This window comes from Musca vetustissima, unplaced genomic scaffold (genome assembly GCF_032173495.1).
Source record: "Musca vetustissima isolate MV318-11 ecotype Yass unplaced genomic scaffold, APGP_CSIRO_Mvet_v1 utg68223, whole genome shotgun sequence".
NCBI lineage: Eukaryota > Metazoa > Arthropoda > Insecta > Diptera > Muscidae > Musca > Musca vetustissima.
In genome coordinates this window covers 41,145-57,047 of record NW_026884432.1, presented here as the reverse complement: position 1 = coordinate 57,047, position 15,903 = coordinate 41,145, and the positions used below count along the sequence as shown (strand labels likewise).

The window sequence follows — 15,903 nt, the reverse complement described above, 5'->3', positions numbered from 1 at the left end:
AATATTTTTAGGCGTAAATTTTTTAAAATATTTTTTCCAAGGACCAACGTGGATTTTATAAAAAAATATGTTGAAGCTTAAACAGAAGCGCTGATTTTTTAAAAATATTTTTGAGAGCTTCAACACAAGAGCTAATTAAAACCAGTGAGCGGAGCAGTATAGTCGGACGGGGCCGATCATATGATACCCTACACAACTTCCACGAAAATCTAACTTTCTGTGGTAATACATTCTGAACTTGGGCAATATTTCGCGATATTTGTATCCTCTTGACTAGACTAGAGGTCAATAAATATTACTAAAATTCAGTACAGCCCTTCTAAGTACTTGTTCAGATTCCCTTCGCCGTGGGTTGTGTTGTTATGTTCGGCTTTAAACTGTGGCCTATAGATCGACTCGAAAAAAATAGTTTTCGGTCCACTTCATCCCAATTTTGTTATCGCCGAAAATTATAGGCGTTGTTCTTGACTGTACCAGGATCCTCATCAGGATTTCAAAGCGATCAGTGCTATATTTCCGCCCTCTAGTGGGGTAATGGATTACTAAATAATATCTGAATACGTAAAAACCTGTCAATATTTACGTGTAACTCCCACATCCGAGTACATACGACAATATAATTGATGTCAATTTAAAGGCCAACCACTCCCCTTGGATATATTATATACTTCTCGGGTATATGTCCTTCAGGGGTAAATATATACGCCTCAGAATACAAATTTTATAATTTGTCACACAAAAGTGAAGGTCCATTTGACCAGCTAAATATTGACCGATCTTTTTCAAAACAGGCATGCTTATTCTTTGGCCCAATCCCCTTCTCCATGTAAAATTTCGCGATGTTTGGACCATACTTGCGGCGTCTGGAGCGACCAGAAAATTAGACAAAATAAAGTTTTTGGTCCATTTCATCCCCTAATTATTAACCGATCTTTACCAAAAACAATAGGGATCTTCATTGGGCAGAATCCATCCTACATGTAAAATTTCGTGAAGATTGGTCCATAACTGAGGTCTGCATCATGTTTACAATTATAATGGACAAACGGACAGACGGACGGGCGGACACACATGCCTAGATGGACTCAGCTTGTCGAGATATGATGATCGGTATACCTAAAGGTGGGTCTAGGATCAATATTTCGCTGCGTTACAAAATCTTGGGGCTGCACAAAGCTATAGGGTATAAATGTATGTATTGTATAGGGTATAAAAATTAAGAACCAATACAAGTATCGCGTTATTGAAAAATTTTCTGTAGCTACTGATTTTTCAAAAATGTTTTTCGGCAAATTCAAAATAATTCGAAATATTGTTCGAAAACTATGGATTTTTTGAAGATATTATTGCAATTTTCAAAGATAAAAATGCGCTTTTCAATTTTTTTTTTTGTTTACATGGATTTTTAAAATATTAATTTTCATCGATTTTTCAAAATATTTTTCGGGACAAACTCATCAGTTTTTGGGTTTATTTGTACCTATTGAGGCGCCTTTTCGGTCTATTGTAAGTCTTCAATTGTCTTCCTTAATAATTCAAGAAATTAATTTATGATTCATTTGAAATATCACCCCCTAGATATAAGATTTTTTTTCTTCTGAAAATTAAACAACAGTAGAGTAAGAAAATGTAGGGAGGGGAAAATAATTTAAATTGTCCATGTTTTGACTGCAGCACTACAATCATCATCATTTAGTATAAACTAAAGATTATCCAAGACAAGCTGCTACAAGTACAACAAAAAAACTGCAGCAGAAGAACAAGCCATTGTCATTGTCGTCGTCATCCTGCTCCTCAGATGATGACAATGACAACAAACTAACCATAAAATTACACAAAACAGAACAACACCAAGGAAGACAAGTAGTAAGGATGGAAGAAGCCGAACCAGAACTTGACTAGACAATAGGAAAATAGAATATAATAAAAAAAATCTATAAAAAATCCAGGGGCATGGGTGAGGATTATGGGTAGACTGGTTATGGGAAATTCTTATGAAATGAAAGAAAGAGTTTAAATTGAAAAATAAAAGTTATAGATATGTCGTTATGCTGTTGTCGTCGTCGTTGTCTTGCAGGAATAAAAAAAAAACTCATCATCCGAACAAATTCCTGATGCAGGAATATTAACTGGAAGCCATAAACAACAATGTCTAGGTCAGTGGCAGCCAGCCAATGCCAAGAAAAGTTTTTTTTTGTTTTGTTTATTTGCAAATTTGTATTTTTCAGGGGTGGTGAGGGAAAGTGTTATGGAAGGGAAATAGTGATGATGGAAATACAGGAATGACACAACACAGACTGGTTTCCTAAAACAATGCACACAAATTTTGATGACAGTCTGTTGCTTTTGTCTGCCTGTCTAGAGTTAATGGAGTTTGATGTCGAAAATTAAAATATTAAACAATAAGCTGAGCTGAGTTGTCTGGGGATAATCTGGCAAAAAAAGTATGCAGTTATATACCAAGCCCAGAACAATGCAGGGGAAATATGATAATAAAATTTGTAATAAAAAATGTTGAGGAGATGGATACCTTCCAAGGCACCGGCACCTTATGAACTTGCTGCATAACCCCTTCATTTTATTACAAAATTATTTTATGAGCTATTTGAAAAGCATAAAATGAACAGTTATTGTTGTCTGGTCTGGTCATAAATTCGCTAAATTGTTTATTAATTAAATAATCATAAATAATAAATGGCGACAAAGTAAAAAGGAAGGTCTTGGGTTATGGATAAAAAAAGAATAATTATATCAAAAGAAGGAAATTTGAAATTTGAGGACTAATGTTAGGGGACGCCCCCCCCCCCCCCATTCTCGGGGTCAAACATTTTGTTGATATAATTCGAATCTACACTAATTATAGAATGTGCCTACAAAATTTCAAATGAAAATCTAAAGAACTCTTGAAGATATAGCCGATTTATTGTGTCAGCATCAAGTGACGGCTGAAGGGCTTCTCAAACTTTAAACGCGTTTTTCTCTAAACATTTTTTTACGAATGGCGGGCACGATAACTCAAAAACTAATAACCCAATCGATTTCAAATTCTTACACGTTTCTCTGTGAGTGTCTAGCTATCGTATGAACTAGGATAAAGCCAATCGGTGAAGATCTTCCTTATTTTTTAACTTGGGTTTTGGTAAAAAAATCGGCGATTTTCCAAAAATATTTTTTCAAAGGCCAACCATTTTGCTAATTTTAGAGCGAAGTCAATAATCCTAGTTCATACGAGAGCCAGACATGTACTCTTTCTAACACCGTTGGAATTTTCGGATTCCGATGTTCCAGTGAGGAGTTATCGTGCCCGCCATCAAAAATAAGGACTTTTCTTTAATTACAAAAAAACAACAACAAAATTTTTTTGTAAATTATTTTTCTTCTATTTTAAATCTTCAATTATATATGTGTAAAGTTACAAACCTTAACAAGCATTGGTATTGATTTACCAGCCCATTGAAAATCTTGAAAAATTAAAATCGAGAATGGGAGGGTACCCTTAAATAATATAATATTTTAAAGTTATGTGGGCAATAAGCGTGGATTTTTTAAAGAAATATTTATTTCTAGGAACAACACAAGCGTGGATTTTTTAAAGAAATATTTATTTCTAGGAACAACACAAGCGTGGATTTTTTAAAAATATTTTGAAGAATTATCCACAGGCGTGGATTTTTTAAAAATATTTTGAAGGATTATCCACAGGCGTGGATTTTTTAAGAATTATCCGCAAGCGTGGATTTTTTAAGGATTATCCACAAGCGTGGTTTTTTTTAAGGATTATCCACAAGCGTGGATTTTTTAAGGATTATCCACAAGCGTGGATTTTTTAAGGATTATCCACAAGCGTGCATTTTTATACCCTACACAACTATGTAGTCGGGGTATTATAGCTTTGTTATACCCTACACAACTATGTAGTCAGGGTATTGTAGTTTTGTGCAGCCCCAAGAGTTTGTAAGACCGCGAAATATTGGCGAAAATCCTAGACCCACGTTTAAGTGTACCGATCTAGCTGAGTCGATCTAGACATGTGTGTCCGTCCGTCTGTCCATTATAATTTGTAAACACGATACAGGCCACAGTTATAGACCAATCCTCACGAAATTTTGCATGTTGGATGGGATCTGGCCAATGAAGACCCCTATTGTTTTTGGTAAAGATCGGTTAATATTTAGGGGATGAAATGGACCAAAAACTTTATTTTTGTCGGTTTTTCTGATCGCTCCAGAGGCCGCAATTATGGCCCAAACACCGCGAATTTTTGCCAGGAGAAGGGGATTGGGCCAAAGAATAAGCATGCCTGTTTTGATAAAAATCGGTCAATATTTAGGGGGTCAAATGGACACTGACTTTTGTGTGACAAATGACAAAATTTTAATTCTATGGCTTATATCTTTACTCCTGAAGGACATATACCCGACAAGTTGATAGCATAGCCAAGAGGAGTGGTTGACCTTTAAATTTATACTAATTATATGACTGTATGTACTCTGATGTGGGAGTTATACGTAATTAGGTAAATGCAACTATTTGCATAGAATTACTATTACTCCATTAGAGGACGGAAATGTCGCGCTGATCGCTTTGAAATTGTACATGAAGTTCCGATTATGGTCAAGGAGGACGCATATAGTTTTCGGTGAAGTTGAGATTTCATTCAGGGCGTGCAATGAACCGAAAACTTTAATTGTCAGATTTTCTAGTCGCTCTATAGGCAATTATCATATGCAGAACATCACATATTTTACAAGGTGAAGGGGATCAGACCAAATACTTAGAGCGGCTGTTTAGATGATGATCGGTCAATATTCCGAGGCTCAACGCAATCAAAACCTGTGACCATTTTTTTATTTTAAGGCGTAAAAAGTCACTTCATGAAAAAAAAATTGGAAAATATGCTAAGCTTAGAAAGGGGAGTTGTTGATCTACATGTGGTAAAAAGGGTGCATATATCACGAAATATTGTTCAGGTGCAGAATATAGAGCCGCAAAAAGTTTGCTTTTCGTGGTAGTTGTGTAGGGTATCATATGATCGGCCCGTCCGACTATACTGATCCGCTCACTGGTTTAAATTTTTTTAAAGGATGTGTGGGTTTTTGTGGAATTTTTAAACAAATGATGTTCAATCCTTATTACGGTATAATCCTGATCTTGAATCCTGATCCAATCCGAACTACAAAAAATCTAAGAAAATTTACCTGAAACTTATTACAAAGAAGATAGTTCAGATATCCCTTTAAATAGAATGCATTCTATTCATCCCGGAACATTTACCCTGAGAATTAAGTGATTAAATGGTTGGGAACAACCTTGCCGCAAACTAAAGAAAAAACAAAACAACAGCAACTTGTTAAGAATACTTACAACACAAGTATGTAAAAGAAGGAATGAGAAAAATAAAAAAACTGCAAAAAAAAATATGGAAAACACTATTCCAAGTTTAATTCCCCATTTACGGTGATTGTGTGTGCCATGAAGTTATCCTTGGCCCCACTCCCTCCCTCTTCCGACTCGAAACAATGCAAATGTACGCATATCTTGGCGCATAGCCACTGGAATGGTAGGGACAAACGAATCCAAGGTATTGTCTCAGTTTTTTCTTCGTTTTTTATAAAAGCCTCAAGTGTAAGCTGCTTAAAAAATGGCAACATATTGTTTGTATAATACTCCTCAACAACAACAATAAAAATAACAACAACGTCCTAACAAAGTAAAGAGAAGAAGCAGAAAAGAAATACAAAACTACGCGACTTTTTTCTTGAGATAATGAGACGCAGCAATGGTTACTGCCTAGAATTCACATAAAAAGGAAAACTCAGGAAAAAAACGGCGAACGGATAAACGAAATACAAAATAAAAGGTTAAGGATAAAACTGTTGACAAAACTTTAAACAAAATTTGAGACATGGATTTAAAGAAAAGAATACAATGGAACGTGTTCATTGTCAGAAACAAATAGAAGTTCAAAGGGAAATGTAAAATTGCCTTGGAGATTTGTGGGGGACCCGAAGTTTTTTAAAAGAGACCACGAGTAAGAACCAACAAAAAAGTGGATTTTTGTTTTAAATACATTTTTTCAGGTACCACCAAAGGCTTAGACTTTAGAAATAGGAGTAGACAAGTGCCAGGAATAGGAGTGGATTTAAAAAGATATGTTTCAGGTATCACCAATAGGGATGGATTGTTTAAAAATATTTTTTTTAAATACCACAAACAGCGGTGAATCTTTTGACACATATTTTTCAAATACAACAAACAGAGATCGATTTTTTAACATATTTTTCAAGTACCACCAAGAGCGATGATTTTTTTAAATATTTTTTCAAGTATCACCAATATGCCTGGATTTTTACACCCTACACAACTATGTTGTCAGGGTATTATAGCTTTGTGCAGCCCCAAGAGTTTGTAACGCCGAGAAATATTGGTCCTAACCCACCTTTAAGTATACCGATCCGGTCATATCTCGACTAGCTGAGTCGATCTTGACATGTGTGTCCGTCCGTCTGCCCATTATAATTTGTAAACACGATACATGCCACAGTTATGGGCCGATCTTCACGAAATTTTGCATGTAGAATGGGTTCTGGCCAAAGAAGACCCCTATTGTGTTTTGTAAAGATCGGTTAATATTTAGGGGATGAAATGGACCAAAAACATTTTTACATGGAGAAGGGGATCGGGCCAAAGTGTAAGCATGCCTGTTTTGATAAAGATCGGTCAATATTTAGCTGGTCAAATGGACCTCGACTTTTTTGTGAAAAATTACAAAATTAGTATTCTATGGCGTATATATTTACTCCTAAAGGACATGAAGCCGAGATATTGATAATAGATTCAAGAAGAGTGGTTGGCCTTCAAATTGATACCAATTATATTATCGTATGTACTCAGATGTGGGAGTTGCGCTTAAATATTTACAGGTGCTTACGTATTCAGATATCATTTAGTAACCCATTACCACACTAGAGTGCGGAATATAGCGCTGATCGCTTTGAAATATTCCATGAGGTTCCAGTTATGGTCAAGGCCAACGCCTATAATTTTCGGTGATGATCAGATAATAATTTTGGGATAAAGTGACCGAAAACTTAATTTTTTGTGTTTTTTTTCGAGTCGATATATAGGCCACAATTATAAGACGAACATCAGGGAATGGAATATGGACATGTACCGAATATTAGAACTATTCGGAAATATGTCAGTGCCTTACACTGACATATTTCCGAAGAGCTGTTGATCTCTAATCGGGCAAGAGGGTGCAAATATTACGAAATATTGCCCAGGCTCGGAATAAAAATCCGCAAAAAGTTAGAGTCACGTGGTAGTTGTGTAGGGTATCGTATGGTCGACCCCGGCCGACTATACTGCTCCGCTCTCTGTTTTTTTTTTTATTTATTTTTTAAAAATATTTTTTCAAGTACCACAAATGGACGTTGATTTTTTGACAAATATTTTTTCAAATATCACAGATAGGTGTTGATTTTTTTTAAAATATTTTTTCAAGTATCAATGGGCGTGGATTTATACAACTACTTCAGGTACCACAACAGGGGTAAATTTTATAAAAATATTTTTTTCAAGTAGAAAAGGTGTGGATTTTATAAAAATATTTTTTTGCAGCTACCACAACAGGCATACAGGGCCTTCCGATCTAAATGTAGAACTCTATACTAATATCGCACCCCTCCATTGGTATTAAAACCAACCACGAATATTATGGAATGCAGCTAATTAGAAATACTGGTTAAGAATATAATTTTCGTTCTACTCAAGAGCTTCGCTATTTTTCCCACTTTTAATGAAAATGAAAAGAATGCAACCGTCGACCAACCAACAACCATCATACGGCATGGCAAACAAGTTCATACCCTATAACAACAACAACAACTAACCGCACGTTTGAAGATATTTTTCCAAGGCAAATAATGAAACATGGACTTGTGGCAATAATGCCAGACAACAAGGATCCAAAAAAGAAAATAAGAGACCACGACGATGATAAAGAAAGAAAGAAAAAACGAACATTCTACTGGCATCTTGGTTAAACGGTTGGCTGGATGGCTGACTGGCTGGCTGACTTAGTCGGTTGGGTGTAAAAGAAAAAGTTTAATTACTTTGTTTGTTTATTATTGTTGTTGCTGCTGTTGCTGTTGTTGGTTAGTGCACATCACACAAAGCAACAACAACAAAACGAAGCGAATTGCTCTGAATATCTGGCCAAGAAGAAAAAAATGTGCTTTAATATGTAAAATCTTAAGTTAGGTTGGGAGGATGATTGTTTTAACACCAACATCATGCACCACATGCAACGTCCTATGGTTGGTGTTCGCAGAACACGTTGATGCCAGCAACATTTTAAAGTTTTGTGGTTTACGCGTTCGCGCTCTATGTTTTTGTTACACATTACAATGCTGCTTGGCAAAAGGCGACAACTTTTCAAAGACCACTCCACACCAACTCCTTTATAAATATTCATGAAATGCCATTGAACCATAAAATTGAGCTTAAGTGTTTGTTTTATGAGTTTTAAAAAGACCATTGAGGATTTGGCGTTGACAGGCAGCTAGTTTTCTTGTTCGTGTTCGAGTTATTATTATTAGTATTTGTCTTTTTTTATAATTTCAAAGCAAAAACTTACCAAACTTAAATGGTATTAATAATAATTATTATTATGCAGACGACACTTACCTAAAAAGAGAAAAAGAAAAGATAAGAAGAAAATGATTAATAAAAATTCATAAAATAAATATAAAATTTTAGTATCGACATGAAAGCATATGTTTCGAGGATATTTTTTTTTTTTCAAATATGATGGAAAATTCGAATCGATGGTTATTACTATGTTGATAGAAATCAGTGTTACACAGATGAGTAACAAAATAATGGGTATTTACAATCAAAATTTTATTAAGAAGCGATTGAAAGTGAAATGAGTAAGAAAAGAACATTGGAGAAATGTTTCTGATGAAACTGGCCCTTAAACAAATAATCTTAAAAGGAATCCAAGCTACTGTACCCTTGAAAAAATATATTTCAAAAAAAGGAGGCTACAAAATATTTTGAACCAAATGACAAGCAGAAGCCTTAAAATTTTTTTAAGAACTAAAAAAGTGCCTATTTAAGAAAAAATCAACAGAAGCGTGGAATAGAAGACTATTTTTTGTTTGTTTTATGTTTAGAGAAATACTTTTCAAAAGGACCAACTTTTCCAAGGACCAAGCAAAACCTGAATTTATTTAAAACAATTTTTCAAAGGATCAACTTAAAAAACTTCAATGAATAAATTAAGCCTATTTTTATCAAAAATTAATTTTGAATGGCTTCAAATAGCGTTGATATTTTTAAGAATAGTTTACCAGGGACTATCAGAATTTTTTTTATTTTTAGTATACAAAAGAAACGTTTTAAAACACATCGTTTTCAAAGGACCAACATAAGGCTGGATTAAAAATAAAAAAACTCCTGAATGAATTGCATTTTTAAAAGAACAAGCCAGCAGAAGAGATAAGCCTTTACTCATAGGTTTTTAATCAGCAACAAAAATATTTTTTATCAGAAGCGTAGTATTTTCGAAGGTAGAGAGTTTTTTTAATTGTATCCTAGGACAAAAGGTTGCCTGGCCTTTCCTAGGTCTAAAATTTGCGTAGATCTAGATTTTTAGAACATATTTTTCTAAGCACCCACAATTGTCCAGTATTTTTTAAAACAATTTCCCGTAACGTAGCAAAAACGAATATTGTGATAAAATAGGTTTCCCAAAGGCCAACTAGGGCGAAAATTGCTAAATAATATTTTCCCCAAAGACCTACATCAAATGAATTTTTTCATACATTTATCCTTAGACCAACGAAACTCTAGTTATTTGTGGATGTTTATTCCGAGCAATATTTTGTGATATTCAGGTCAACAGCACCTCTTCCTTGCACTGACATATTTTCCAATTATTCCTAATATTCAGTACAGCTCTTCTAATTACTTGTCCAAATTCCCTTCACCGTGGGAAGGTTTGTTATGTTCGGCCTATAATTGTGGCCTATAGATCGATCCGAAAAACAAAAAATTAAGTTTTCGGTCCACTTCATTCCAAGATTATTATCTGAACATCAACGAACATCTATATTTTGTCCTTGTCCATAACTGGAACATCACAGAAAATTTCAAAACAATCTGCGCTGTATTTCCGTCCTCTATTGTGTTAATGGTTTACTAAATAATGTGTAAATATTTAAGTGTAACGCCCACATAAGAGTACATTCGAAAATATAATTGGTATTAATTTAAGATCAACCACTTCTCTTGGATATTCTATCAACTTCTAGGGCCTATGTCCTTCAGGAGTAAATATATACGCCATAGAATACAAATTTTGTAATTTTTCACAAAAGGTCAGGGTCCATTTGACCCGCTAAATAATGACCGATCTTTATCAAAACAGGCATGCTTATTCTTTGGCCCGATCCCCTTTCTCCCTAAATTTTCTATCAGTCTTTACCAAAAACAATAGGGGTCTTCATTGGCCAGAACCCATCCTACATGCAAAATGTCGTGAAGATTGGTCAATAACTGTGGCCTGTATCGTGTTTACAAATTATAATGGACAGATGGACGGACACGCATGTCTAGATCGACTCAGCTAGTCGAGATATGCCGGTATATATAAAGGTGGACCTAGGACCAATATTTCGCGGCGTTACAAACTCTTGGGGCTGCAAAAAAAAAAAAAAAACTATAATACCCTGACAACATAGTTGTGTAAGGTTAAAAAACACTACATAACAAACATATCACACCAACAACTACAACTACAACAACAAGTAATAGAAAAAATACACATTTTGCAATAAGCTTAAAGAACTCTTAAACACGCCAATAATCATAAAAACCAATGACTTGAACGATAATAATGAGAGTAGAAATACGGCAGACAGACAGATGGAAGAGAAGAGAAAAGAAAAGAAGAGTGGTGATGGTGAAGATGATGGCGGTAATGACAATGGGAATGGCAATAGTGATGACGATGATGTTGATATGATGACAGACAGTCAGATGATGATACCACCAACATCTCCTCTCAAATGTAACTGGTGTATCAATCGATGCCAGAGGAAACAACAACAACCACACTCTCATCAATGTTGTATCCTTATTATGATGTGATGTTGTTGCTACATATGTAACTATGGAATAACAAGGAGCAACATACCACACGCACTTGATTAGTCTGCATCGGTAGGAGAAGAATTCTTTACTCCCTTTTATTTCAGATTTTTTTTTTCTTTATCTTGCCTTGGTGTGAAACAAAATGCTTGGAAAACCAGAGATGTTGGCACTTGAATTCCTCTGGAGGTTTGATGGTGTGAAATAGAAAAAAATCGAAGTGAAACGTAGACAAGTATCGGTTATGTGAACATTTAAATTGACACTTGTTATGTTAGTATAAGTTGTGTTGTTGTTGCTGTTATATCGGTAAAAGTAATTTGACAGTAGTTTATTATAACTGCAGAAATATAATCATTTTCGAAATGGGAAAGAAAAAATATCTATCTCGGAAGAAACACGAGGGGTTCATAGATGGAGTAGAGTTAAGATATAGGGATATAAGACAATATTAAAAAATTAAGAAATTTAAAATAGAAAAATCAAACTTAGAGGATTTATATTTTAACTATTAAAGCTTATTATTACCAAACAAATGTCCCTCAATACTTCGCATGACTAATCTAAAAGCTAATCATAATTGTTTCCCATTGATCCCCCACTTCTCGCGACAATTTCATTTTCATAGCTATTAATCAAATATATTGATAATAAATATCGAAACTTTTCATATTTATTCCCATTTGATAATGCCAATGAACTACTCACGCATGTGTGTCATAATACCTCAGGGGAGCTCAACAAACTAATTGCGGCGGCCCCCCTCGCATAACCTTAATTTGAGCAATTCAATTAATATTTTTTGATTTCTAATGATTAATCCAATATTGTTTGTTGTTGTTGCTTTTGTGTTCAATACAGTGTTCGCAAAAAAACGGTACACTATCGTAGTGTACCGTACCAGGAACACAAACACTAAAAAATTTTTAGCGTTAGTGTTCCGGTACACAAACATTAAAAAATATTTTAGTGTTACTGTTCCGGAGCACAACGAAATTCGTAGTGTACCGCGGTCGGAGCACTAAAAATCGTAGTGTACCGCTGTCGGAACACTAAAAAACCGTAGCGTACCGCGGTCGGAACACTAAAAATCGTAGTGTTCCACTTGCCGGAACACTAAAAATCGTAGTGTTCCACTGGCCGGAACACTAAAAATCGTAGTGTTCTATTTGGCGGAACACTAAAAATCGTAGTGTTCCACTTGGCGGAACACTTAAAATCGTAGTGTTCCATTTGTCGGAACACAAAAAGATGTATTAATTATATTTTATTTTTTGTATAAATAAAATTTATATATTTTTTTCAATAGATTTAATAAATAGAAAACTTGTTAAATTTGTATTTGTTTATATTTTATTAGCATCTACAGTTTAACATAATAAATATTTTATAACTAAAAAAGGTCGTCGAGTGAAAATTCAATCTGATGCCAACTCGCAACTGAAAATTCCATTGGATTACATTTTCGCTGATAATCGATTGCGCTGATCGGAAAAATGTATTGCATAAGACTACCTGTGCAAAAATCATAAAGAATATGTGGTTTTGCAACATTTATCCCAAAATCATAAAAATATTTTTTTCATACCCGTACAATCACCAAATTTTGAATATTTTTGCTAAAATTTCCTAAAAGTATGAATCATAGATGGATGCAGGTATAATTGTTTTAAGAAAAAAAATTTCGTACTAGCATTTTACAAGGAGATCTCCCAATATTATGGAAAATATGTTCGTTGTGTAAATTAATGAAAATGTTATCCTAAGCTGTATAATTTTGTCACAAAAACTGGCCAAAATACCTATTTCAAATGGACATTTTCACTTTTTTTATTGCAAGTAAACTTATATTCAGTATTACTTTTTTATTATTTGATCTAATTTTACCTCAAAAAAAAAAAAAAAAACAGACGTGGAACGTGGAACGCTACGATTTGTATTGTTCCGACCAGTGGAACACTACGATTTTTGGTGTACCACTGCCGGAACACTACGATTTTTAGTGTTCCGGCAAGTGGAACACTAAGATTTTTAGAGTTCCGATAAGCGGAACACTAACATGTTTAGTGTTCCGTCCAGAGGAACACAAAGATTTTTAATGTACCGCAGTCGGTACACTACGATTTTTAGTGTACCGCTGTCGGTACACTACGATTTTTTAGTGTACCGCAGCAGGTACGCTAAGATTTTCGTTGTGCTCCGGAACAGTAACGCTAAAAATATTTTTAGTGTTTGTGTACCGGTACAGTACGTTATTTTAGTGTACCCATCCACCTTGGTACGGTACAGAACACTATGGAACGGTACCATAATGTTTATTTTCGAACGCTGGTTCAATATTTAATTCCAGCAGTTGTATTGGGGAGTGGTGTTTTATTAACCCTTTCAGTGTCAAAATTTTTTTTTGGTCGGAATAAAATTCTAAAATTTTGTACTTAAAATCATACGAAGGCACAGAGTTTAGAAAAAAAGCAATTCTTATTTTAACCCACGGACGGTTTTGTCTGTCTTTCAGCAAAAACAAAGACATCAATTGTAACGGTACATAGGATAACGGAAAAATTGCAAAGGAAGAGAGTAATTTTAAATGTCGAATATATTCGACAAAAACACTGAAAGGGTTAACTGTTGTTTGCTACTGCTGTTTTGATATATTTTTTATCTCATAAATGTTAGAGTGTTTCAACACAACACATACAACAAATATGTCGAATTTTAAACACTACGGAATTGTCGACAGTTTGAGATAGTTGTAGTAGGTTCACAGTTGAGTCCACAGAACTTTGGTTTCAATTTTTAGTTAACACTATTGCAACGAATGTTTTAAATTATCTACTAAATAAGGAAGAAAATATGCTTCGATTAGAAAAAAAGAATATTTTTTTCCAAGGACTAACAAAGCCTGAATAATATTTATTCTAAGGACCAAATAAAGTGACTATTTTTAAAGAATATTTTTCCAAGAACCAGCAGATGCGTATACTTTTAAAAGATTCGATTTCGTCCAAGGACTAACAGAAGCCTAGATTTGTTGGGATCATATTTTTACTAACGGAAATGAGGGTTGGCCCTTCTAAAGGCAATTTTTCAACGACCAATATTTTTCAAGGGTTTACAGAGGTAAGAATATTTTTCTAAGGATCAAATGAAGGATGACATCAGTTTTTAAACATATTTTTTTAGAAAGGACAAATCTCTTTTGTTGATTTGTTCCGAAAATCGGTTCCGTAATTCCCATAGGCACTTTCAATCGATTTTTCATAAGTGGAGCACCAAATACGCAATCTTTGTCAGATTGCTACGAAATTTAGCATATTGTACCATTTAGCATATTACACAATAAAGTGTAATACTTGTTGGGCTAATCGGTGAATAGTTAACTGTAGCTCGTTATTTAGCATTGAGTACTGATAAAATATAAGATTTTATTAAAATCGATTCAGATTTAGATATGGCTCCTATCTATACATATTTCCGACAGATTTCATTTAAATATCCTACATTTACTAGACTGCTGCTAAGTTTTGCACAGCATACCCAATTGAATCTAGAATGATATTTAATAGATTTTTTATGAAATCGGTTTAGATTTAGATATATCTCCCATATAAAATTTCTGTCGATTGAGTATATATGACCACACCAACGGCCCTACCTTTGTTTGGTTGACACGAAATTTTATACGTCGATTAAATATAGCTTTGAATGACTTGTAATAAATTCTGTTGAAATCGGTAAAGATTATGATATTATCTCTCATATATATTTTTGTCCGATGGCTCAGCAAGGGCCTCTCAGGGTAGTCCCCATGTAATGGATCGCCCCATTTTTCGGATTTTTGGGAACTTATTTCATCGGAATTGGCTATCATTTAATATTTCGAATTAGCATTGGATAGAAAATTTCCCACTAAAATTATCGATATACCGCATATATCGGTACCTCCCAAATTTCCTTAGTTTAGGGTGCATGAACGTGTTTTTTAACGAAATTGGATGTAATTTTATATTTTGGATTGTCCTTAAGTAGAGAATATATTATTGATTTTATTATCTGAAAATCCGGTTCAAAAAATTTAGAAAACCGGGTCTTTTTTCCTCGAAATTGACTTTTTAACGGTTCAAAATTTAGAAACCCGATTTATTTTTCCTCGATTTATGTCATTTTACGTATTCGACATAACGATATATGTTTTTAGAAAATAAGTCGGATAAATCCGACAGTTTCACTTTTTAGAGTAACCCCAACATAACGGTATGCCCCATTATTGGGTATTTGGGTATTTCCAACCAAATTGGGTGTAATTTTATATTTTGAATTCTCATTGGGTAGTAAATCTTTTTCCTACAAAAAATTGTCAATATTGGTATAAGCTTCAGGATAACAGATATACCTTAATGATCTCCGTTTATAAGGTATTTTGTGGATTTAGGGGACATTTTCAATCAAATTGCCTGTAATTTAAAAATTTGGGGTCCCATCGTGTGTCAAAATCTTCCGCCCAAAAATTATAAATGTATGTCCGCGATCTGTTAGAGCCTCCAAATAACAATGCCTTAAATATTCGGTGAGGATTTAAAAAATGTTGTTCAACCTTTATGCGTCATTTCGTTATGTTTAAGGCCCTAGACCATAGTTCCAACGAGAGAGTCTGTAGTAAGTTCTTTTGACATTAATTTATTATGACATTAAATTTTAGGTGTTTTCAAATTGTCACCACATACCCTGATGGTAGGGTGTACA

General features: G+C 34.2%; 1 protein-coding gene across 1 annotated transcript in view; it reads right to left on the bottom strand.

Moving 5' to 3' along the window:
- Window positions 1-8,687: 8,687 nt before the first annotated feature.
- Window positions 8,688-15,903, bottom strand: part of LOC133331441 (headcase protein-like) — a 46,003-nt gene continuing 38,787 nt past the window's right edge. The window contains exon 3 of the mRNA XM_061539833.1: window positions 8,688-8,691. Within this exon, the coding sequence (XP_061395817.1) occupies window positions 8,688-8,691 (4 nt within the window). The remainder of the gene's footprint in view (window positions 8,692-15,903) is intronic.